This window comes from Colius striatus, chromosome 13 (genome assembly GCF_028858725.1).
Source record: "Colius striatus isolate bColStr4 chromosome 13, bColStr4.1.hap1, whole genome shotgun sequence".
NCBI classification, from domain to species: Eukaryota; Metazoa; Chordata; class Aves; order Coliiformes; family Coliidae; genus Colius; species Colius striatus.
The window spans coordinates 18675212-18702047 of NC_084771.1; the positions used below are offsets into that span (position 1 = coordinate 18675212).

General features: G+C 34.0%; 1 protein-coding gene across 3 annotated transcripts in view; it reads left to right on the forward strand.

The window, feature by feature from the left end:
• Window positions 1–26836, forward strand: part of CHM (CHM Rab escort protein) — a 77220-nt gene that overhangs the window by 31272 nt on the left and 19112 nt on the right. For all 3 annotated transcript variants that reach the window (XM_062006860.1, XM_062006862.1, XM_062006861.1), the window contains exons 5-12: window positions 3461–3836; window positions 5567–5683; window positions 6352–6472; window positions 8846–9071; window positions 19271–19348; window positions 24219–24323; window positions 25179–25242; window positions 26147–26243. In XM_062006860.1, the coding sequence (XP_061862844.1) occupies window positions 3461–3836; window positions 5567–5683; window positions 6352–6472; window positions 8846–9071; window positions 19271–19348; window positions 24219–24323; window positions 25179–25242; window positions 26147–26243 (1184 nt within the window). The remainder of the gene's footprint in view (window positions 1–3460; window positions 3837–5566; window positions 5684–6351; window positions 6473–8845; window positions 9072–19270; window positions 19349–24218; window positions 24324–25178; window positions 25243–26146; window positions 26244–26836) is intronic.

Consider the following 26836-nt stretch of genomic DNA (forward strand, 5'->3'; position numbering starts at 1 on the left):
TTTATGAAGCAGTAATGTTCTATAGTGTGTGTGCATAGTAATAATGAATGGAAGTTGTACAGGCCTCAGTTGAAAACTGAACTGGTTTTTTGTATTTATTTCTTGTCTTCTGGTTTTTGCAGTGAACTGAACACTCTTCTGAATTCCTGAAAGGTTCTTTGGGATACTGTGAGGGTCACAGAGCAGTGGAACAGGCTGCTCAGAGGGGCTGTGAAGTCTCCTTCCTTGGAGGTCTCCAAGACCTGCCTGGACATGTTCCTGTGTGACCTGATCTAGGTTGATCTGCTTCTGCAGGGAGGTTGGACTAGGTGATCTCTAAAGGTCCCTTCCAACTGTACCATTCTATGATTCTATGATAGTTATGGAAGTTTAACCTTGAATCTCTTGGGTAATACCATAGGCAGCTAAATGAAGCAGTTGACAGATACTCATATAGGACCATGTATTTCTTTCTGTAAATATCATAGGCAGGAGGAAAAAAAAAGATGTTAATTATATCAATACAGGATATGCCAGAGTTCTATATTGCACAGTAATGACTGCTTGACTGTATTGCAGATGAAGTATTATGCTTGTTTTAAAGCAATATGACTTTGAACATTGTAATCCTGTTGCCATAATAAATATTATTCAGGTTAAATATTTCATAGTCTCTTAACTTTGTGTATGATTTTTCCTAAGAAGGTGTGATACTGACTGATGGCCAGGTCAAAAGTGCACTAGGATTTCAAATCTGTAGAACTGGGTGTTATACTTGAGTCAGGACTAAATGGCAGATTCTACTTTTAAGCTTTTTAACTTAGCCTGGCAGTACCAAGCTGTCTCTCTTGATTTAAAAAAAGGTACCGTACCGAAACCCACAAGGAAGAATGGTAAGATTAATAAACCTAGCAAAGGAAAAGTTTTCCCAAAAAAAAACTTTCTGAGTCAATTACTATGTTTCTGACAATTTACACTTTCTGTCTAGATTCTGTTGGTTCTGCTTAACTTTTATAACTCCTATGAAGTAACCATTAAACATTTATTTTGAAAGAGTAAACAGCTGTGTAGCAGTATAATATACACAGTGCAAATCTGAAATGAATGGCCTTAGAACAAAGTGCATCCATCAAAGGAAAAGAATACTGTGTCTACAACAAGCTGTATTGAAAAAAGGCAAATGGCTGAAAAATAAATAGTGAACACCTGTGCTGAATAAATTAACCAGCTGGTTGGCAATTTTTCATTTGACCTATCTGAAGGGGTTGCTGTTACAAGGCATTAATAAGACACATTCATTTTAAGATATTCCTTTGTTAGTACCATTAATTGGTGAATGGTGGAAGATAATATTCTAAATTTACACAACAATTTGTCTGCAGATGTATTATTTTTTTCCTGAATTAGGAGAAGAATTGTCTGTACAGAAGTTCAATTTGAGTAATTTTTTTAGACAGTTCCTACATTATTCAGGGATATTTGTTCCTATAGGAAGGATGTCATGTATTTAGATTATGTACAGTTTTTAGGCTTTCATTATAAAATGTGTAGAGCTGCAAATCACGCAAATGTACATATTCATTAATGGAGATTGAATAGAGGTGTGAAATATGTAAATATAACATTTCTATTCCACTACTTTGCAGAGTGATACAGAGAAAATAAAGTTTATCATGAATCTAAGTTTTAGTTCCATTTAAAAAGTAATAAGTGTGTTTAAAATGAGATTGAACTGTACGTTGAGGTTGGGAAAAGGTATCAAGAAAACTTGACTCTGAATGAATTTTTCTGTTTTAAAAAGATTTAGGATGGGTTACACAGAATAATTCTTAGCTTTTGCAATTTGCACAAATACTATATTCCAGATTCCTTTAAAAAGCCCCAAATCCAAAGAGAATTCAAGAATTTAGTTGACTTTCATTTGTATTTTTAGTAGAGATTCCACTTTTTAAAAAAAGTCTGACCCAGTATTTTGTTTCGTTTATATTTTAAAGTTATTTAATGCTTGCAATCTGAAGCAAAAAGACATAATAAATATACAGAAACAGACTTCTTTCGTTAGGCCTTCCTTACAGTTCCTGTATTTCCATGGGCAATAGTTTAACCCTATTCATGAATAAGTGCTTTCTGGTGATGTACAGAAGCTGAGGGCCTTATTCAAAATTTTTGTATTTATGAGCTCATGTGAGCTCCCCACATTCATGAGTGAGGAGCAACCTTTAAAGGATATGAGGATTTTGTTCCCTCCTTTAACAGAAGTCCTGCCTTCTGTTTCTATCTGTAAGGCTACGGATGTGTGAGGAAGCGTCTTTATGTGTACACTGAGTAATTCCTTGCTGTTCAGTGAATTTTAACCAACCTATTAGTTATTGAAATTTTTTTATTCTATCTTTACAGGTCACCTTTAAAATCATAGTTCATTAGTTTTCATCTAAGATTAAATTGTTTATTCAGTGCATTAATGGCTTTTATAAAGATAAAAAGATAGTGTGAAATTATTGCTGAACTTCTTTCACTTACAATGACATTGATTTGATTCATCTCAGCTGGTAGTAAAAACTAAAATACCAAGTTCAAAAGTACTAGTTTCTAAGTAGATCTCATTGAAGTTCAAGATGAAACGAGTAGATGAGATTAAAAGTGAAGGTCTGCTTTAGAAGAAGAATATTCAAAAGTTATGTCCTGAAAAGGAAATGGACTATACAGAGGAAATGTTGTGTGATAACATCCGTTCTTTGGACTGACTGGCTTCATTGACGGCACAAATTTGTAACACTTGCATAAAACTGACACTACTATATGAAGAAACTTTCCTCTCTAAGGCAGCTACTTGAACAGCTAATTTAAATGCAAGGTCAAAGTTGAAGAAGTAATCTGAAAGTTTTACTTAGGCCTCAGGTCAAAATTCCATGCTTCTCTGGTGGATTTGCTGTGAAAATAGATGCTAAGTAGTCTGGGTGGTATAAAGGACTTCCGTTTTCTTCGGTGAACGTGGTTCTAAAATACCTGATCCTAATGACTTTGAAGTTTTTTGTTTCAGTTTCAAAGGGTGGAGTTTTTTTAACCCATCAGAGAAATCAAATTCGATTGCTTTACTGTTTCCTTTAAAAATATTACTTCTGTTTATGTAGTGCTGTATTTTGTTTCACCATGAGAGTTTTGATTTTCATTTTAAGCTTATTCCATCTTTTGAGTCCATGCAAACCTCAATTTTGGGTTGGGTTTTTTGAGGGGATTGTAGTTTTTTATTTGTTATGGGTGTTTTTCTCCTTATTAAAAGTACTTGTGAATTATTGCTTTGGAGTCAAAGAACTGGAATGATCTAGTAGGTGGTTGGTACACCTGATTTGGCCAGGATAAAGAAATTCTAACGCTTTTCATAGAAATGCTTGAGGTTTCCATTCTGGCACTGACTCGAAACAAGTTTTCAAGACTCTTTTGAAAGACTTTTCCCCTTTCTTCCCCTTGTGTTTTTAATCAGTCAGGACTCAGCTGAAGATGTTGAAGAAGCTGGTGCATTGACAAAGCTGCCTGTTTTTGGAGCCTCTGGTGCTGAGGGGGCTGCTCAGGAATCAGAAAAAGAGTGCCCACCGCTCGAGAACACTTTACTGGAGACGAAGAGCCAGGATCCAGAAAAGGCTTCAGACGCTGAATCAACAAGTGCAATGGAAGGGAATAGTACAGAAATAACCTCTGAGAATGAAAGTTCTTGTAGTACAGCTTTAGGCGAGTCCCCTCTGGAATTGGGAAAAACTGCAGGTGCACCCTCAGAAAATTCTGCCCAAGAACCAAAGAAAATTACATATTCCCAAATTGTTAGAGAAGGCAGAAGGTTTAATATCGATTTAGTTTCCAAGGTAGGAACTGAAATACTCTTTTCATATAAGTACATTTACTCTGCTTCAAATACAGAATTTTTTTTAAAATGTGCAATAATGAGGAGGGCTGACACTGTACCTGTGAGGCCAAAAAGGCAGCCTTGAGATGTAAGCGAGAATTACACTCTTAAAACAAACAAGTTGTTTCGAATGTGCTCTTTTGTGTTTGTTTATGATCAGAGAGGCCATAAAACATAGCTCAGTAAAGTATCCATAAAAGTGGATGATTTTTCACAAGTTTAGGACTTAAGTAATATCTGAAAAATTACTCTTTTAAAATAGTACCATTAAATTTTCAATCAAGGAAAATCAGTCTACATGCTGATCTTTGTTTCCAAAATGAAACATTATTTTCCTATTTGAGTGCTTCCTGGGTTTTAGATCTTTCCTGGAAACTCTTGCTGCCTCTCAGACTAAAGTACTGAACGGTAATCAATCTTACTGGAAAGAAAAAATCATTACAGTTAATCTGTAACATACAAACTGATTAAAATTAGTTCTTACTGTGCTGAATTCCTACTAGTGTGCATTTTATTCAGAGCAAAAACTATTAGTCTGACCTGTTTGTCGTACAACTGAAACTCCAAAATCTGCCTTATACGTACTTCATGGTGTATGGATATATTCCTGTAAATTAACTGGAAATGTTTCTGAACTTCTGTGCATTGGACTATATGTGTGCTCTGCAATGGGGAGTTTTTTTTAACTTGCATGCTTAATTTTTCAGGTTCTGCATGGAGAGGTTTTTCAAACCTCTGTAAACTGGGAAAAATAATTCAATAATTTGATAAATTCTTTGTGGAGACACTACAAAACACATGATTGCAAAGTTTATCTCAGTGTTCCAAATGTAGATACCTCTTTCATGCATCACTGGAATATCACCACAAAAACTGTAGTCGGTATATAACGGTTAAGCAGATAATGCTATTCTGTACACTTTTCCTGTGCCACTGCATTACATGCTGTTAATTGCAATGAATTCCAGAAGTTCTGACAGAAGAGCAGTCAACAGTGGAAATTCCCGTGTGATCATGCAAATTCTATTACTCAAGGCCACAAGACCTGAAGCATTTTTAAACTAGCCTCCAATGCTTTTCAATTCAGACATAATATCATCAGTTAATAGTTACATTTCTGTCCCTTCAGTATTTCGTAATATGTTTGTAGCTTGTAGAAAGAGCAAAGTTAGACACATGATAAACTAATATAGCAGAATATGACTTAACAGGGTTTAATGAGTTTCTATTTTAGAAAATGTGAGTCTCTGTACAGGTAATTTGAAAAACAACTGGGAATGATTTATACAGACAGCATCATAATTTAGTGATATTGGGAAGTGAAGGTTGTGAAATACACCAGTGAAAGATAGCATACAATACAAAGAAGTTATTGAAGACGTCAATGCAAAAAATTGTCTCAAACTGTTACTCCTAGACTAAAAAAAGTCAGTGATCAATATGCCGACACCTCCTTTTTTCACCTGTGGACTGCTTTGTTGCCTCTATTGCTTTTGTTGCTTTGGTTAATTTAATATTATTCTGCACATACTACATCTTTAGATTCTTTTATTCAGATTTTACATCACTCTATATACTTCTAAATAGTTATTAAAACACCTTGCAAATGAACGCTGTTGCTATCTCTGTTTTCTTTTGGTGTAAACACTTTCTCTTTACTCACAGGTTTGTTTTTTTTACCCTGTACAGTTGCTTTACTCCCGAGGTCTGTTGATTGACCTGCTGATTAAGTCAAATGTTAGCAGATATGCAGAGTTTAAAAACGCAACACGAATTCTTGCCTTTCGGGAAGGAAAAGTAGAACAGGTATCGTAAAATAATGTAGAACATATGTTTAATCTCATCATTTTTAAGTAAAAAAACCCTTTTAATTTATTGAGAGTTTTGCTACAGTAAGCTAATATTTTTTCTTAATATTCTGATTTTTATTTAATTACTGGAATGAAGAAGGATTTGTATGTGTTTATATATAATTTTTTTAAAAAAATAAAAGCTGAAATAAGGATATGCAGCCCAGCAAATTATTGACATACATCTTTGCCTCATGTCAAATATTTAGACAGTGATTGACTTGGCAGTTAATTCTTAAAAGATTCAACGGTTTTAGGTTTTCACATTTGTAGCTTGGACTTGATTTGTCTCTGCTACTTAGAAGTCATTGGCGTGATAATGGCAACAGGCAATTGTGATTGTGGCACTGTTAATGCAAACTCTTTTGATTAACCCTGCAGTCAGAGAAGTAAATGAAATTGAAACAAAAAGAGGCTGAAAATAATTTCAAAATATTTTTATTCTGGAAAATTGGTAACTTTTATTAAAATAGAAAATAATGAAAAGACAGAAGTTTCAAAAACCCCTGTAATAGAAAATAGTAATTTAAAATATTTGTTAGTTGATCAGAAAGTAGTTGTTACTGCATGCTTTTCACATCCAGAACATAGAAATTATCTAAAGTTATTCACAAATTTTTCCAGGTACCTTGTTCTAGAGCAGATGTCTTCAACAGCAGACAGCTCACAATGGTGGAAAAGAGAATGCTAATGAAATTTTTGACATTTTGTTTGGACTATGAACAACACCCTGATGAATACCAAGGTAGGGTTTCATTGAACAGTGTACACTCTCTTCTTATGAATTCATTCAGTCATGCACCATTTTGATAGCTCTCCTGTGTTTTGACACAATTTATTTTTATGGATTCATTTTCAAAGTGTGCTTTGACCTTTTCGTGACCTTTTCCTTTAATGTTCAATTCTTGTACTTAAGCACTTCCTCTTCTAGATCCCACATCATTTATTATTTACATTTTTTAACAGAAAAATTATATATTACAACAAGGTTACAAAGTGGTTTTTGGCATTTTTAGGTGTTTCCTCCACCTCTCAGGGTTTTCTTGCTTTAAGTATGGTGTGATGAATCTGATTTTCTTGCTTTTTTTGGATAATACATAAATCTTCACAGTATGTTGCCAGAAAATCAGAAAACATGGAATTTTTTCACTTAGAAAGTAAATATTATTTAATGCCTTCTAGTTGCAAAGGGCAAGCTCAAAGTGTCTTTATCAACTGTGGCTTATTTAGCTGAGGGAAAATCTGAATAGGTTTGTGCTATAATGTGCAAAGAATAATGAGCAGCAGGTCAATGAGGTAAATTAGCTAACAGAAGGAAGGTGCTTAGGGTTTATGCACCTCAGGGTACAAAGTATGAAGTTCTCAATTCTTGAGTCTAAAAATAATCTAAAGCAAAAGAAAAAAACTGTCAAAGAAATAACGAGGAAAGACAGAACAGTTAATTTATTGTCATGAGTTTCAGACTGAAGCCTATCAGTGGCTTTGTAGCTTGACAGGAGCTTGGCTAAACAGTATTTTTGAACAAATCTAGTGTTAAAAAGAAACAATTGTTAAGATATTGGTTTGATTATTTGAACAAGACTCTTAGATTAGGTACAAATACTACAGTGACTTGATCAGTTTGGTTAGATTAGGAGAAAGAGAGGCTGTAATGAACTCCAGAAAATCCTGAAGGGGAAAAACTCATTAGATTTAAGTGGATTATAGACTACAGGTAATTTCAGGTTTGCTGCTGCTGAAAGAAATGGAGGTACTCAAAGTGAGAATATAGGTGGTGTTTAGAAAATTTATTAGGTAAAAAAAGGAGACGCTGCATGAATTTTAAATGAACCTATTGATTCATGTACCTAAATGACGTTAGATTTATTTTATTTCCACAGATAGTTAAACAGATTTTGTTCCTACATTTTAAATAGCCTGGGAAGTAATTGGGAGTATTTTCAGCTTGTGTAATGTAAAGACTTTAGAAATTTAAAATTACTCTTGGTGAGATCATTGTATTTGTGGGAAGGCAGACTTTTAATAAGGGAGAGTTCATGATAGTGAAGATATTTTTTTTAAGCTTTTTTCTCTCAAATTTGGAGTTATGTAAGAAGTTTCAAATGTGGGGAAAAAGTGGAGATTTTTTTTTTTTCCGAATGATAAAAAAATCCTCACGTTTTATGGCTTGCTTTATGATCATGCAAAGGATAGTTAGATACATCTGTAATGAAATAGTGGTTGAATCTTGAATAGAATATATAGCTTGATTATATTAGTGTCAGCATTGATGGAGGTGTTTCTGAATTACCTGTGAATTTATCCATGACTGAAATAAGCTTAAGAACAGATTCCTGAATAATATGAAAGTATACTATTCCTTAAATAAAGTATTTTCCTGAGAAAAAAAAAATCATTTTGTTATTAACTAAAGTTTTTCAGAAATGTATTAGTGATGTGCAACACTCATGATAAACATCTCTTGGAAGGGTTGTTTTTCTATGAGTTTCAAAATGTGTCATCAACATTATTAATTTAAAGGGGAAATATGCTTCCTCATTGCTGTTGTCTTTGTGTCTCACTCATACTTGTTTATTGTGGGCAAGTCATCAGTTGGAAATAAGTATTGCACCTTCTTGTCTTTGTATTAAGGTACTACATGCATGGCTTGTCTGTACATAAATAAAACACTCTAACCATATCAGCAGGGATTCAACTGTATTATTCTTGAATGGATATTCAAGTATAATATTTTGGGTAATTTACAGGAAACAGTGTCCCAAGTCACTTGAATGGATTTTGTCCACCAATGCTCACCCTTCTCATGTGATTGCGAAATGGATTCAGATCAAATCTGACATATGATGCCATATTTATAGGTTGCTTTTTAGATTGTTGGAGACCCATACAATGGATTTATGTTATTTTGAATACTTCAATGGTGTCTTGTCAGGAAACTCATTTTCTGGGAGTAACGTTTTTAACTTCATTGACTTGGGTTACCCATTTTCAGCAAGATGTTTATTGGAAAACTCAATTGCTCGTGTTTATTTAATGCAAAATACTTGTTGAAGTTCAGGCATATGAGAACATACAAATGTTATACTATACCTTTTACCTAAATTTGCTTTTTCCTCAGACTACGAGAACGGGACATTTGCTCAATTCTTAAGAACACGGAAGTTAACACCCAGCTTGCAGCACTTCATTCTTCATTCGATTGCAATGGTTTCAGAGACTGATTGCAGCACTCTTGAAGGTCTTCAGACAACAAAAAAATTTCTTCAGTGCCTTGGCCGCTACGGCAATACACCATTTTTATTTCCTCTGTATGGCCAAGGAGAGATCCCCCAGTGCTTCTGCAGGTAAGCTTGACTTCTCTAATGTGTGTCTTCCAAAAAAGAAATCCTTGACATCCTTGATCTCTCGACATCATTCTTTAGATAGATAGCTTCCACCTATGACTTAAACCACAGAAAAGGTTGTGAAATGCTGTAGCACTGAGCCGTATTCAGACTGCAGTTTTATATTCTGGCATCTTAAACAGCAGCCATATGTTCTTCACTACTTGAGCCCTAGAAATAATTAAAACAAAAACACCCCTATTGATTCTAGGATAAAACAGCATCCACTTCAGTCCCATTACTTGAACTGTGGGCAATGATAGTGTGGTCTTTAGCATGACTCGTGAGGTGTACGAGGGACCGTAGTTCTAGCAGAGGAGTTATTGATGGATGCTTTTGGGGACCATCAAGAATACATGTACAGAGGGTAGGCGGTTTTAATTTTCAGTTGTTTCCAACAGTTCAAGTGGCTTTTAAAAGGCTGAGGATTTTTTTTAATCTTTTCTTTTGCTGGCATGCAGCCTTTCCATCTGCTCTATGTGGGCTTTTAATGTAGTAACCTGTAGGTCTGAAGTAAACATTAGCTCTATTTAAAAAAAGAGTATTGCATGGTGAGGCCATTTTGTTGTCTGAGTGATATATTTTTATATCATTCATTTAGATATCAATGCAAAGTCTTACTTGCTTTGTTCTTTGTTGGTGGACAAGTTTTGCTTTTTATATGTGTGCTACTATTAAGAAATGCAGGTTTACAAGCATAATACTGGACATTATCTTACTGTCTTGTCTGTATGATAAATTCTGTTTTTCTTCTCTGTAAGAGTGCTGGAATTACTGCTAAAAGAATAGCCTTAGCAGCCTGAGTCTGTTAGGCAGTATTTATTCTGCAATAATTATCAGTTTGTGGAAGGTATCTGTGAGGTAGCTGGTTGGCACTAGCGGCTAACCGTGTTGTGGAAATTCTTATTTGGCCTTGACAAAGCCTTGGTCAGTAGCCTTTCATCGGTGCCTTAAACGGTATTTTCATGGAGGTTTTACAAAATTGGGACCTCTATAATTAGGTGCTTGGGCAGACAGTTTGTGAGCAAGAATTGGTTTTAGGCAGGTACTCTGGATACAGTCATGTAATAGAATCTGTGTTCCTAGATTTTATGGATATAATTCTTTATAGGACATGATGGGGGACCAGATAACTGTATGTAACCAAAAGATTAATAAATCAAAATATTATGAGAGCCATTATAGTAACACAAGTTTTGCAGTCAGACTTTCTTTGGCTTCCAGTACTTGGAAGAAAGTTAATTTGGTAACTGAGATTATAATTTTAGGAACTTTTTTTTCCACTGTGGGTTCTTCTCAATGTAGTTTTTCTGGCTTTTGTGAAAGCCTTTTGGCTTTAATTTGTTTAATAGCCAGCAGGTGCAATTGTCTGGTCTGTAATGGCAATATATTTCAGATGTTAGCAATAGTGGTATCCAGAAGTCTTACAAATGTTCTTATCAGAAAATTATTCCATGACCCCAGAAATCCTTCAAATGATGTGATCTTGCTGTTCATGTCTGTTGCCTGCTGCATTTTTGAGAGTTTTTTTGCTAAATTGGAAGTGTTACAAGAAGGACAGTATTTTAGTAGTTGAAGCGAATTACTCTGTCAGACCAAGAAGTAATTATACTTTAAAAAGATTTGTATTACAAACATTCTAATAAAAAATAAAGTCTAAATAAAGTCTTCAGTATTAAGTGAGCAATTTAGAAGGCAATCACAGTTTCTTAATTTTTTTTTTTAGGTTAAAAAGTAAATTTTTGTATGTGGTCTGCCTTGGGTGTTATGTCTTGCTAAAACTGAGCAGTATCCAAAGAATACTGTTGAGACTGCATAGTAAAGTGGTAATGCCACAACCTATACATCATACCCTACAGTTTTTATCACCAGGTTATCAGAATAAAGTGTCACCTGTTCTGTGATTTCTAACCACTGTTCTATATTCTGTTTTAATGTAAACCTCTTAAGCGTTTCTTGCAGCCAGTTACAGTGTGTGTTCTCATCAAGGCTACTGTTATAAATGGCATGCATGCATATTTATGTGAATGAGTCAAAGACATTTGTAAGTCACATCCTTGCATTCTAAATGAATTCTGCATAAACAGTACAACGTTTTATAACTACTGACGACACTTGAGTGAGTAAAAGCAGTGTTAGTTCTTTATTGGTTTAAACAGGTATAGTTTAGGAGAGAAAATTAAACTTTTATATCACTGTAATGTTCCTCCCAATATGTCGAGGTACAGATGTGAGATTTCTGTATCCATAAATTGGATTCGTGGTACAAGGAAGGTCATTGTAAGCCTCCTGCTATCCTGAGCTGATAAGCAGCAAAACTTTACTGGTCTGTGTAACCACTTCCTTTGGTTCAAACTTCTTATGAAACCGTTACATTTCTTCCTTTCTGATGAAGCATTAGTAGTATTATGCTTAGTTAACATAAATACTGTGATATCTTCTTCTTGAGGAAAATTGAAACAAGCCTTTTTATTTGATATGGTAAACATAAGATGCTGAAACTTTGCTATGTAAGGCAGCTAGGGAAATCAATAAATGGTTTGCACTTTGCTCTTAATGTGTTTATAAATGTGTGATACAGATTTCTGGAAAAAATGTCACTAAATAAGAACTATAATTGGACACTACTGTAAACAGTAAAGTCTCAGTGATAAGATATTTAGAATATTTAGTGTGATTTAATTTTTTGTTCTCTTTTTAGGAAACCTTAGGAAATACCCCAAGTATTTTCACATGTAGGAATGTTAAAATAGTCAGTTTCCAAGATTTCTTTTCTAACCGGGGAAAAAAAAAGATGCTCAAAAATCTGAAAGTTGTCAAATATGAGGACATACTTGCTTTTGATGTTGTACAAAATTCCTGTTCTGTAACTTGAATCTCCTTTCTTCTTCTAGTTTTCCAGAAGCAAAAACTTTTTGATTGTTTGTTTGTTCTTGAGGAATGCTATTTTACAAACACTGTTTCATACAGTTCACCTCAATGAAATATGCCTCTCATCTTCAGTCTCCCTTTGAGAGGAAGTTTCTGGAAGCTTGCAGTTGTGATTCTCTTTACCAGTGGTGTTCATTGAATGACAGCTGAGGGGTCAGTTTTAGACTGTGGCTTCACTTCTGTTAATTTTTTTTTCTTAGTGCTTGATTTAGGGATAAACTGAATTTTGAAGGAGGCTGTGCATAGTTGCTCTTTATATTGTTTTCAGGTTCTTTTTTCTGGATTCTTGCTAATATGAATATCTAAAAGGAACCAAAACTTTGTGAGACATAGTATTTTTTTTTCCATTTGAACTTTTAGAGGGAATTGGAGACATATACCATCTGTCATCTCATAAAGGTTCTAGGAGGTGATACAGTCTTTTTTTCTCTCTAGTTAAGAGTCATTCAAGAATTGACAGATGTGGTTGTGGTAATAGGTGCTGAGATTGTAGAATGTCTTTGGCTGCTTTGCCATAGGAATTAGTAAGTCACTGATTTTTATGAGTTGTCAGTTAATGACTTGTGTTTCCTATAAATAGACTTTGAACTTTTACATTGTCTATGTATTTGGTGGGCAGTGTTGCCTTTTTTTAGTAGTTGTTACAGATTCGAGCTGAAATTAGCCATTTTTGTGACAGTGACAGTAGTAATTTTGTGATGGAGGAAAGATCTGATTAAGATGGTTCTTCTCTTTCAGTCTCTGTATTTACAAAAGTTTAAGAGTCCACGCTGAGATATGATGGAGTGTGTGATTGATTTGGAAGGCTCCTTGGATATATTTCAAAAATGAGTAATCAGTTTTTACCCTTACATTTGAGGTATTATCTGCTGCAATTGTCAAAGCTTCTGAGGTGGTCTCAACTATTTCACATTTCCAATGATGTCACTGTTACAATCTGTAGGAAGGTTTTAATGTTCTGAAGTAAAGACTAGACTTTAGAAAACCTGATTGTAATAAGCACTTAGAATTGATATGTTAAAAATGTAGTGTAACAACTTTTTGATTTGCATCTATAAATGAGTGTCATGTTTCTATACGTAAGCAATATGCATAACTTCTGTAGGTTGATTGTGTGACATTAGTGAGAAATTCAAATGATGTTAATTCCTTGAGATGATCAGATACGGCATATTTCAGTCTTAACGTGTGCAATTCTATGCTAGTGTGAAAGGAAGACTTAAAAAGGGTGACTTAAAAACGTCAACTGTATCTGTGATACGGGTTCAGTCCTACATTTCAAAATACATTCTTTTCATATTGATGTATCTCCTACCACTTAAGATTATTCCATTTCTTTGGCCCAGAAAATTTATTGTGAAATTACTCACAACTTGTCAGTATCACTTGGTCTTAACTAGAATACTGAATAGTAAGAGCGTCTGCAGTGCAGCTTTCGTAATTGTTTTCCCTTGCATTTCAGTGAAATAATAAAACTTCTCATATAGTTTGGCTTTTAAAGGCAAATTTGATATATTCACTTGGCAGATAAATGCAAAATGGGCAGCCTGAGTTAGCATGTTTGTAGGATCAGTTGTTTGTTTTTCTCTCTAAGAAGAAACTCTTGGGATAAACATCAGGGCAGTGATATAATCCATCATTCTGAGACCCATTCACTAGTGATGGATGGATAGATTGGTAAAGTAACTCAATAATCTTTTTTTTTTTTTCAGGTTATTCGCAGATCAGTGAGCATTGTTGTTAATAAAGCTATGGAATGCTTTTGTGTCCTTGCCCATATTATTTCTCAAAATTTGACAGGAAAAGACTTTTAATTTGTAAATAACCTTTGTGAAATTTATTCTAAGTGTATGAAACTTGGGAAATACCTTGTCATTTTAGATTTTATCTTCTCAGAGATGTTTGTCTGATCTTTGCTTGAAAAATATTTATTAACGTGAGAGTTTTCTGCTCATTATTTCACTGATTAGAAATACAGTGCTGTTCAGAAGTTTGTACTTAATGAAGGCCTTCATCCATTAGAATATATCACACGGGAGCCTCCGGATCCTAGAGATGTTGTCAGAGTATATATTAGATCTCTGACTAGGAATGCAGAAGTTTTCAGTCAAGTTATATTCTAGGGGTTAGAATGTACCCTGTGATATAGCACAAATAAGTAGAACGTTAGATGTTTTTGAAAGGCTGAAAATACTTGCATTGTCCTGGTCTCATTCTTGATCATTTTTGCTTCATATAATGAGATGATATTTCAGTAATCATTCACTTAATTCTTAAGACAATGATAATAATAATAAGGAAGTAAATCTAATACTTCATTTTGTGTTGTCTCATAACAAGTAAATTATCCTCTGCTTGTGTGGGGATGTGCAGATTCTGGCTTGTCTGTTCTGCTTGGCAATTATGACTCAGGCTAACTAAAATGTTAACAGCAATATCAGAAGATCAGCAATATCTATAGAAATGACATAAATGTTTATTATTGGAGCAAATCTGGGATGTAAATGCAAATGTAGTTGAACAGAGTCATTTTTCATTTAACTAGAAGATGGAGAAAGATAGCTTGCAAAACATTACTGAATTAGTAAAATAGTCTTTCAATAGTCTTTTTATTGAGGGTTAAGAGAACTGATTTTTTATGTCTTTTCTGGAGGTAGAGAGCACATAAATGGATTTTATAGTTGATCTCCTGCTTGGTGACTGATATCTAGTTATTCCTTTTCATGTCTCTGGGCCATGATCCTGATTCCCAAGCTCCTCTGTGAGGCCAAAACTGTTCTATAATTACAGCTGAAGGACCCTTTGTGAGACACAAGCTTCTTCTCTTACGAGATTGGTACAGCTTAGAGCCTGGCAGATCTCCTTCTTTCCATATAGGTTAGTTGTCAGATTGCAGTCATAGTGAACTACTATCACGGTGATACAGAAATGACTGAACTTCTTTTTTCTGTTGTTCTGTTCTTGCAGTGTAGTAATTTCTTACAATTTCCACAATGCTTTAACTTTAATTCTAGGACATTTGACAGTTTAATAGTTGAAGATATTCCTTGATGGATCCTGCTTATTTTAATTCCATGTACATCATCTGTTTTTGGAGTTTAGCATCCCAGAAAGTGATTCTTAACCTATATGCAATGTCCTAGAAAAACGTTTATATAATTATTCCATTTAATCCACCAGCATTAAGCAACTTTTCATAGAGTCATTATGGTTGGAAAAGACCTCTAAGGTCATTGAGTCCAGCCACGCTTTTACTGGAATTCTTTTGGATTCCAGTAAACTTTTCTTAGGCAGCTGTGCTATTATAGCTAGAGAAAAGTTGAAATGTAGCATTTATCCTTGAAAACCCTGTTGGTGAAAGTATTTTTCCCAATAAATAATATAAAACCGCTCTGGCACAACTTGAGTGTTATTTTGCCTTGTCCTTTTGCTCTGCTTGTCATTTGGGAGAAGAGACTGCAACTGCCTTTCAGGGAGTTGCAGAGAGTGAATTCCCCTCAGCCTCCTCTTCTCCAGGCTGAACACCTCCAAGTCCCTTTGCTATTCCTCATCAGACTTGTGCTTTAATATCATAGCTCTCATTGTTCCTTCCCCATTGCTATTGAGCAGAAGACAAGAAGATCATGCAAGTACATAGATAACAACTTGTTCAACAAAAGATAGCTGCTGGAATGCTTCTGTCTTATTACTTGTGAGAAAATCTGGTAAAAGAAATTATCTTGCTGTATGAGTACAGGCATAAAAATAGCAATTCCTTTAAAATAGTCCTTGGAAGTTGACTAACTTCTGGTTGTTAACTATGCAGGAACTTTCTGACAGTTTTAAAACTGTCATTTTGCTAATTGGATTTATAAACTAGGCTGATCCTGTACTCTTTTTCAGGAGCTTTTTTTAATTTTCCAGGAATGCTGAACACAGTCTCCAGAAACAAGTAAAAATATTTGACTCTTTGCTTGCTTGCATATTTACTGTCACATATTATCCTTTCCAATAGCTTTCCAAATGCCAAGACATTTCTAGTTGACATTGATTACTGTCTTCATTTGTTCTTTGGTGCCATTTTCTATATATATTTTTGGTCTTCATCTGTATGCGTGCACATTCTGAGATTTGATTTTCTTTAATGGGAACTCTGTGCTGGGAAAATTATCTTCTTTTTTAAGTGTAGCCATTTCTTTAATTCACCTGTATTCTCCTTTTTAATGTTTTTGTAACATACAACAATATTGCAGGTAATCCTGAAATTCTAAGGATCTTTCAGGAAACACATAATTTATCATAAGAACCAGGTCACAGTTTTCTCTCTGTAAAAATAAATTGAAAGGGGACAATCCATTAATTCAGCACTTGGCAGATTTTTCTTTGATCTCTCTCCAAAGCTTACTGTGCTGTACATGCAGAATTCATCTTTAAGGAGAGAAGGAAATAATTTTTGATATAGTTGCTACAGTTGTAGAGAAAAATAGTCAATTTTAAAATTAATTGCTCCATGCATTTTTAGAAAGTAGAAGACAAAATGTATGCTAGAAATAAAACCCACCTTTGTTTTTATGAGACCATGTGGTATGCTCTTCTGGTTCCTTTATGTAGTTGCAGAATGAACTAAGGATAACTTTGTAATTTAAGGATGTTTATGCTATCCATTGTTGCAAATCAAGATGTCAGATGGAGAGGCATTCTATTTTTGTTCAATTAATATCAGAGAGCATTACATCAAAGCAGTAAACTCCTCTTGTAGCAACAGATGCAGCAACCCTGAAGCCTATTTTCTCTCTTGTTACATTACTGTTTAATTAAAGAAAACAACTACTTGGAGGCAGTTATTTTCTGTGAAATGTAATGAAGATTTATTTTGTAAGTGACCTTCACTGTATTAGCTGAATCGGTAATCAGAAAAATTAATAGAATAATCAGATTATATACAAACTCATAAATCATTGTGAACATGCTGTCAAAAATTCAGCTTTTAATATGTCCTATTGTTTCACAGCTGTATTAAAAATTACAGCTCTTGATTCCTGCCGTGATGGGAACTGAAATGGCATTTAAAAGCTGTGTATGATGGAGGGCTACCAGGCCAAAAATTTTCATAACTGTTAATTTAGCTGTAATATGATTTGATGTCACTAGGGCAAAGTTGAAGTTGAGTACAGTGTTGCTGCTGTCTTTCAGCAAAACTTGAATTATTAGTGTAGGCAGTCACCAGTTAATTAGACTAATATCAGTTTAAATGTCTGTCATTTAGGGTTAATGGTATCAAAGAGTCGCCTTGTACTTGAAGTACAGTCAAATCATTGTGAATAGCCTATTGTATTAAAGTAATGTTAACACAATGATTTTACTTTGTCATAAATTATTGGCATGCCATTCAGTTAAATATTTCAATTTCTGTATTTAAAGAATTTTGACAAGTTCTTCCTAATCATGTCATTTTTCATGGTAGACTGTTTTAATGGGTATTTTGGCTCTTTGTAATTGTTTAACATAACACACTCAATATTAATTTCCATTTTCATTTAAAAAAAGGGAAGTTTTCTGTTGGCCTACTACAAAAACAAGTCATGCCTTCCTCCTCTGGACAGCAGACTAAATAAAAATAAGTAATTGAAAATAAGTAATTCACATTTTTGAGCAGCCAAGCAGTAAAGTTCCTTAAAAGCATTATAGAAGAGTAAAGTGTGTATATCAAAAAGCCCTTGACTATGGTTGAAGTTAAAGGAAAAAGTACAATTTATGTTTTTTAACAAAGAAATCTTGCTTCTAGTTAGGTTAATAATGCTATTATTTTATACAACATAAGATATAAACTCATTTGGGTTGGTTTGAAAGATCCTAATAAATGCTTTTGTCAGGCAAGAAGCCATCGATTGCAGCATTAGAGATAATAAGACTGTAGCTCAAGGCTCTTTAATCATTCTTCAGTGGATGTTCAACCTATGTGTCATCTCCAACAATCTCCAGACAGCCAAAGCTGGGATTTGACATGGTGTATATCCTCCCTTCTTTGGCATGGGTAGGAGAGGTATTTCTAGGGAATAGGATCTTCTGATTCAGCCAGTTGTAAATGATATTGCTGACATTTCCTTAGCCTGCTACCTTTTTGAGTACAGCTCAAAAGAGATGAGAGTTGGTAAAACACTTCAGGTGTTTGCTGTGCTGTGCTGTCGATGAAATTTAAAAGAGATTGTGGTGCTGTCTTTGATCTAATATGACTTTGGAATGACAATATGGATTCCATTTTTTAAAATTTTCTTTTCAAATTAATCATCTATGAACAGATACCTAAAGCTCTTTAACTTAAAATTTAAAAATAAAACCAAATGAACTGTTAGTATATTAGGAAAATCCTGCTATCATCTCAGAAATCTGGGAGAACCACGTTCCACCAAACCGAGGTCTCTTCCAACCCTTAGGATTCTGTGATTGTTTGCTTTGGCTGGTCTGAAGCCTAGCCGATGCTAGGCGGTATTAGAAATGTAGGGACACCCATCTGTTAAATTACAGTGTAAACTCTATCAAAAGATAAATAAAATTATACATTCTTATTTTAAATACAATACCTAGGCATAGTCTGTTAATGAAATAGCAGATGCAGTTTCTAATTTTTATGCAATCTCAGTTTCAGCTCTGTTCTTCCACCTGTGAGCTGAACATAAATGGCCGAGTCAAACCAAAACTCAAACGAATAACTTAACGAATAATTCTGTTGGGGCACTCCTCAGTGACCTCAAAATTTGAGATGCTTGTAGTGAATAAAGTTCCCAGAGTATGTGTTGTAAGAGTACAGAAATAAGTTCTGAATCACACTTAGATTTCTAGTAGGAGGTTAGTACGATTATTGTGTGCTCTTACTTTCTGATTCTACACCATGTGCAATCTAGCATGACCAGCAGTAGAATATCAATACATACTCTGTCCATCTTCAGTAAGTGGTGTTTTTCCATACTGAATGACTGAAGATGGTAACAGAATGAGTGCTTAAGCTAACGTAACAATTTAGAGGACTAAGATAAATGCTAATACAAAAAAAAGGTTAACATATATTTCAGAAAAACTATAGGACATACTTTATTTTTATTGTTATTTGATTGTCTGATTCAGTGATTAAGATATGTCATTAAAAATACCCTACAGCATGCACAAGTACTTTGCCTTGCTTATGACACACACTCATATGGATTACAATTAGTCATGGTAGGAGTAACCATGTTTTCTTAATATATTTCTAGGTTGTGTGCTGTGTTTGGTGGTATCTATTGTCTTCGTCATTCTGTGCAGTGCCTTGTAGTGGACAAAGAATCTGGACGGTATGTGGAATGTTAAGTAACCTTCTGTTTATGTACAAAATACAAATGAAAAATGTGGTAAGTCAATTTCTAAAAAAATGATTCTTCAAAGATCCTCCTTGGTATTAATAACACATCAACCTTGATTAAAAGTAATTTGTGTATAGGTCCTCCAGAACAAGGAAAGTAGGTCTAGAATATAGAAACTAAATTAATTTCCCTGTGATATTACTACAGCTCCTGATCACCCAAGCTTGGAAGACAAATCATTTCAGCTGCCGGGGGGTTGGTGATGAGTGATGTTAGTTTTCCTTGTGGCCTTACCTACTCTAATTGATTTTCGTCAGATGACAACAAAGCCCTCTGTTATTGCATTTTTAAAAATGGAGCTCACCTAAAGACTCATCAGATTAATCTTTGCTGATAATGCATGTCACTTCAAGAGAAAAGACTTTAATGAGTTTTTAGGTAGATTGTTGTCATAAACTATGCTGCCCTCTTATCCTAGGATAAATTCTTTTACAGCGATATCAGGGCTGTAGGCGGGTTTAAAGTTGAGCTGAGAAAAATCAACCCATATTTTTTTCCATAATGACATTTTTCACACCTCTGTAAATTGTCATAGTTTCTGTTATATACATTTTAGCATTTATTAGTCTTACTGCAGACTTTGAAGAGTTTTCAGCTTAAGTCTATTTTCAGTTTAATCTCTCTAATTGCAAAGTTCCAAGTGTTCTGTAGAAAATTTTGAAAATTAAGCTAGAAAACGTGTAGTAACATTTTGTTAGGAAAAGTAATAGTTAAATGGTGATCAGTATGTGTACTTTCCAGTTGCACCTCACATTTGATTCTTTGAGCATGGTACTTGTAGCTAAGTTTGTCCTGTCATGGGCAAGTGGTGTCTGCTTTCCCTGAAATTCTAAAAACAACAGATTTTATCTTTCAGTCAGTTTTTTAAGGTTTTGAAGTTCATTGCAGTTTTAGACTTTGATATGTAAATGTGATACAACTTCATCATGTGTGTTGTTTTAAGTTCATGATTCATATGCAGATGAAATTATGCCCCTTTCATAAATTCTGTAGTTTATTTTAAACTGCGATGTTTGAACTTTTACTGTGGGCAGCTTTATTTTCCAGTAATGTTGAAATAGTTAACTTGGTCTTTGAGATGGACAAAGCTTATAGTTGTTATCAACTTCTAAACGCTGCTCTGTGGTAAGTGGTGCTGGTTTCCCTGGTTTCCAGCTTCTTTTACACATCCTGAAGACCTTTGAAATGAATGTTTTCTTTGTTAAGGATATATATATATTCAAAAAAAGGTGCAATGCTGCTTTTCTTTTAACCTGCCTTTGTGTTTTCCATCTAGTAAGTTTCTTAGGTTCCAGATAGGTTTCAAGTGTCTTTTAGGCAATTACTTTCACTTATGCCATTTTCACTGAAAACAGAAGGGTGGACTTTTGAGGTGCAAAATTACTGAAATATCTTTACAAGACTGGACTAGGCTTTCATCATTCCAAAACATCAGTCTTTTAATAATGCGTTTATCTAATGCTAAATATGAAGAAGCACAACACACCCAACTTCCCAAGTCTAGTCACCTACCTTTTCCTTAGAGCCTGCTGCCTGCGTCTCTTGTCTCCCATAGTTTCAAAGCAGATATTTTACAAAGGAGCATTTGTACATCAAAATAAAAGTAAACAAACAGAAAAAAGTTATAGGAAAGAAATGTCAGATTTCTTTGAGATGATGAAAGTAATGTCGCCCAGGCCAAGATGGACTTTTAAAAAAAGAAATGGAAGAAAGATCATATGAATTTCTCTTTTTCCCTAATAATAAGTCTCAAATGTCATCTTTACTATAGCAAAAATATCACTGAAAAAGCTGACTTTCTTTGACCCAGTAATATGTTTTTATTCAGTTACATTATTTTCGCTTGATTTTCTTTTCTCTTACCTGAATGCAATACTGCTTTTACTTGCTAAGTCTTTTCCATAGAGAAAAACTTAGCAAGCTATCCAGTTTGTTCCTAAGTTCATATACATTTTCTTTCCTTACTGTGTATTCCCTCTCTGCACCAACTCTAGTTTCACCATGACTTTGGGCTTCAGTGTTTTGCCTAATAAAAATCAGCCATCAAATTGTTAATGAGAGTATTTATGAGTTACTGAGCTTTTGAGTCAACAGGCCATTAATAGTAATTGGTAATAGACAAATTTGTATCTCGTTGTCATACAGCTGTGTCTGTAGTTTCAGAGGCAACATACTTGGTTACAAATAGATTAAACTCACAACAGTAGAAATGTAGTGAAGTTGTGCAGTATTTGTTACTATTTTATAAGCATCTTCATAGGATTCCAGATGGTTTGCAGTATTCTTCCTCTAGTACATGTAAGGAAAATTTATGCTTAGAGCTACAGCTAGAGCCTAGTTTAGAGTTTAACTTGAAGCCCCTAAGTATCTCCAAAGTTTATTCCATTTCCTTTGTAGACATGACTAAGGTTCTCTCCAGCACAAGAAAGATCAAAACCTATTGAATACCTAGTTGGATTGCTTTTTTTACTTTTCTACTACTCATAACTGAATATATAGAGAACAGTAGATTCCGTCCCCAACTTATGCAATTATTTGTATCATTTTACTCCATCTCTTTTTATAGTTTATTAAAATAAGATTCAGGGAAGACAGTGTGAAAGCATAGAAATTTTTGGACATACTTAGTTTAAGGTATTGGTAATCCACTTGAAAGTTTTTTATTTTTATGTATTAAATCAGAGTAGGTCTGCTGTTTTAATACATAAGCGGAACATCCTGCCTTCTCGATAGAACTCCAATGCTCTGTTAGAAAGTAAAAACCATGTTGTATTCATTAGGCAGAGGAAAAAACCACACTGAATGTGTACATGATAAATTTTTATTGTTGTTTATTTTCTCTTTGTTCCTTGTAGCTCACCTTTTTTTGGTACGTATGATCAAGTTGAAAGTATTTTAAATTACATGAATTGCATTAATGATAGGCGTTTTATGTTGATCACCATTTACATATGTTTCCAATTACATAGTTCTGTCTCAAAAATGGAAAAGAGGTGATAAATGGAAATTTATACATCTGTAATAAAAAGATATAGCAAACACACAGTAATTTACATATCTTTCTTGAAATATTGCATACTGGCTTTGTCAGTGCTGGTAAGTCCATTTCAAGGATGTCGTCCTTAGTCCATTAGTTTGGATAATGAGCCCTATAAAGTACATTTATAACTCGTGGCACTGCAAGGAGATGGATTCTAATTTTCATCCTTTTATCTAGACACATTGAAAGAAGGTCAATGGAGGGTTCTGTATGATTCATTGTCCCAACACATATCAGATGACAGAGACCTGATAATGTCAGCGCATAAGTGTTTTCCATATTTGGAAGCAGTACTTGAAAGAAATTTTCTCAGCATTATCCTTTGAAGTAAAGTGGAGACTGAAATCAAAAGTGTTATCTCTTTTTCTGTTTAAAATACTATCAAACATGACCTGATAGCTATTCCTGAACAAAGGAGAGGAAACAACACTTAGCAGGAAAATAAAAACTATGTAGTTGCTTTTTCTGGCTTTGAGTGATGTGACATGACATTTAATCAACCTTTCCCCTTCGGTAATGTTTAGGGGGGTGGCAGGGGAAATTGTTTCATAAACAATAAGAAAGGTTATAATTAGAAATGAACTGTAGCAGCTTGACTTCCTTGTTTATTTGCAGTATTCAAATGAGTTCTTGAGAATTAAATCAGGTTAACATTAAGAAAAAACTTCTTAAAGTTGCAAGTGAAACACGTGTCGTGTGGAATGTAATTGAAACTGAAGAATACTTCAAGCTTAAACAGTGGTCATGCCATTAGATTTCTTTTAATCACTGCTAATCCCAAGTTTTCTGTTGAATTTGCATACAGATAGATCTGCAGTATCCAGATTGCTGTGGAATCAGCATTAGAAGTTTGTGTTATAAAAACATACTTAATTGTCATAAAGCTTTTACATTTATAAATAAGCATCGTGTGAACTGGTTTTCAGTTCTCATTTCAGACTGCAGAAGCCACTGGTTTACTAGAGCTAGTGGCAGCTGATGGCTATTACTTGTTTAGATTTGGTTCTTATCTCTAGTTTTATAGATCGTTTTGATTACAGAAGCTAATGAATAGCTTGAAGTTGCAGAAGTGCTGCTTATTCATAAGGTATAACTTTCACATTTGATATTATTGAGACGAGTAATGTTGAGTTATGATAAAACACATTTAAATCTGTAAGGGATCTGTGTTTTAGGTATATCCCTTTGCGTCTTTTGATATTTCCCTGTGCATATGTGCACATGAGTGCGTAAATGCATAAAGAACAGTCTGACAAATGCATTTCTCAGGGACTTGTCATTACATCTCTACAGTTAATCAGCCAAACATTATTGCGAAAACAAGCTCATCTTTGGTAAATGTTGCTGACTGGGAAAGAATAACAGTGCATTAAGGTAGCACCTACAAAATAATTCACAGTATTACTTTTCCATGTATAATGATGTAAGAAACATACACCATTTTAATGTACAATCATGCCAGCATTGCTAACTTTTATTTAGTTTTCCGTATAAAGAGACTAATAGAACATAATAACATTCTGATACCATTGTAATGGCATTGCATGTACTAAATTGCCTAAACCAAGTACAATGTGCAAGTCTAGATTTTAATTATCAATTTCACTTAATTTGTTTTAGAGGTTCATGTATTAAAGAAGCATGTAGCTAACTTATTTGAAAGATAAACAATGGACTATATCACTCAATTTTGAAAACTTCTGCATGCTTTTATTACATTACATCTGATTTTTTTAATTTTTTTAAAAATTTTTTTAACAGATGCAAAGCTATTGTGGATCATTTTGGACAAAGAATAAGTGCTAACTATTTTATTGTGGAAGATAGTTACCTTCCAGAGAGCATATGCACAAACGTGTGCTACAGGTACGTAGTAAAACACTAAACATAATAAATTTCTTTAAATAATACTGTATCAAGTACACTGCAATTCAAACTTTAAAGATTGTTGTGTCCTGCTTTACCTTTGCAGTACAGCTTAGTTCTATACTTGAAGGCATACAGTATACTTTTTTTAATTTTTCTTAAATTGTCCTCTAAATCCTATTTGTCTTTTCTTTTTAAAAAGTCTGATAGTTCTAAGTGCGTTAGGAATTTTGTATTTGTTAAAAAGTGTTTGGAAGGTAGAGGTGACTTGCTCTTCTTTAAGTTGTTTTCTGGGGTTATTTTTGTTTTGATTTTTTTGAGGGAGAGGGTTGTTTTTGTTAGTCTGGACAAAAGCATTGGATATATACTGTCTTCATCTTCAGGAACATTGCAGAAAAAACAGCAAAACTGTAGTAGTGGGTGCAGTGCAGAAATGATCATAGACAATGGAGAACTAGAAATTTCAACTCATGGACTCCGCTGTAGTGTATTTCCCCTTAATCTGAATTGCCCTATGCTTTTTTGAACATAAAGTTCTGTAACATACTGCTGCTAATCTTGATAAAGCAAACAGAAGATTTTTTTAAAAAATAGCCTGAAAATCATATATTATAGTGGCATTGGCTCATTTATTCATCATCTATTTTGGTCATTGGAAATACTTCATTATTGTTCTAAATGTGTTCCTACTTCAACACAGGCTGAATGTCCCACTAATGATCATATTAATATAGATTATATGGTTAAAGAGCCTTCCCACAATACTATGTTTAGATTGATATTGCCAACACTTGGAATCCAAATTAGTTTTTTAACATTTTTGTGAAATACTATGAATATCTTATTTTATTGTAGGCAGATCTCCAGAGCAGTGCTCATTACAGATCAATCTGTACTAAACACAGATTCAGAGCAGCAGGTATGTATCAATTTTATATCCTGTATCTGTTTGTAAATTGTATGTATTAAGATTTAGTTGTTGTTAGGAATTAATTTATGCTTTTGTTTCTGCTTTAATATAGCTTTTTAGTCATCTCTAATGAAAATTGTTTAATTCCTTAGTATCTATAGAACTATTAGGAATTTTAGTTCAACTAAATGTGATTTCTGTGTTTGGTTTGCACTATGTTAATTAATAGAGTTTCTAAGCTGATGTCTTTAAGGCAGTTCATTTTTTTTTTAATAAACGACCACTCTTAGTATTTTATTAATTCTTAGTTATTTCTCTGATCTAAACTTTGTTCAGAGTTCTTTTGGGGTTTTTTTTAACATTCACTTTCACTGTTCAAAGTTCTTAGCACTTTCAGATCCTTCTTTAAATGTTACTGCTTCATCAGTCTTTGCAGACCTTAATTTTAAAGGATATTAATCTGTGTGAAGTGTTTCTTCTGTACACTTCCTGTATTCTTACAGGTTAAATACAATCTACATATATGACAGAGAAGTGTGATTTTTTTCCTAAGTCTTGCTACTAGCAGTCCTGCTTAAAAGTATTCCGGTTATTCTTATTTAACAGTGCTCTGCCTAGTGTTTAAAAAAGTATTTTGCAATAGTCTCTAAATTGTCCCCCTTTTGGAAAGGACAGTGATATGAGGTTTTCTGTCTGTTCTGCTAATGCAAACATTCCTTACAAAGGTGGCCTCACTGACCTGAGTATAAATTCTTGAATGCTCGAGTTTGGCAGGATTGATTACACAAGTTGTTACTAATAATCCAAAAACCAAAATTGTATAACTGGCTTCAGTTGTTTTTCACCCTTACTCAGAATTCTATTGGTTACCTCATTCTCAGTGTTACTCCAAGTTAAACTTTCTGCTTGATAGGTTTCCATTTTGACAGTGCCTCCAGTAGATCCAGGAAAACCAGCAGTTTGTGTCATTGAGTTGTGTTCCTCAACTATGACGTGCATGAAGGACAGTTGTAAGTACAGTCTACGTGTAATCTTAACTATGTTTTCCCTTTGACTCTGTCAGCTCTGAAACGAAATAAAAAATGTGTGTGTGTTTCATTCCTCTGCTGCACAACAACCAGTCTCTTACCTGAGCAACCAATGTGAACTAGGATACCGCTATCAGCAGATGAGAGTAGTAGTCCATTGTCTTAATTCTATATAGCAGTTGTCTACTGTTCTGTATGGCTTGGGAATCATAGTACAAGTTTCTTGTGGTGTTTTATTTTTGTTAAATGTACATGTGGTAATTATTTAAAAGCTCGTTGTGATTTTTATGGTGATAAAGTATATTGTTCTTTGTTTCCTAATGGATCAGATATCAAATATTCCTTTTAACACCTATACGACTCAAAAGCTTGATCATTTAAGTCTTATTAGCACTGGGATGATATTCCGTTTACTGTTCAGTTATTATAAAATAGCACCAACAGAGATCTTTTTGTTATGACTGCTGGGTTTTTTTAAGATTAAAAAAAAGTATTCAAATTCCACTTTTCTTTATTCTGCAACATTATTAAGACAACTGAATATTTAATAGATTGACAGGTAGGTTAGTGGAGAG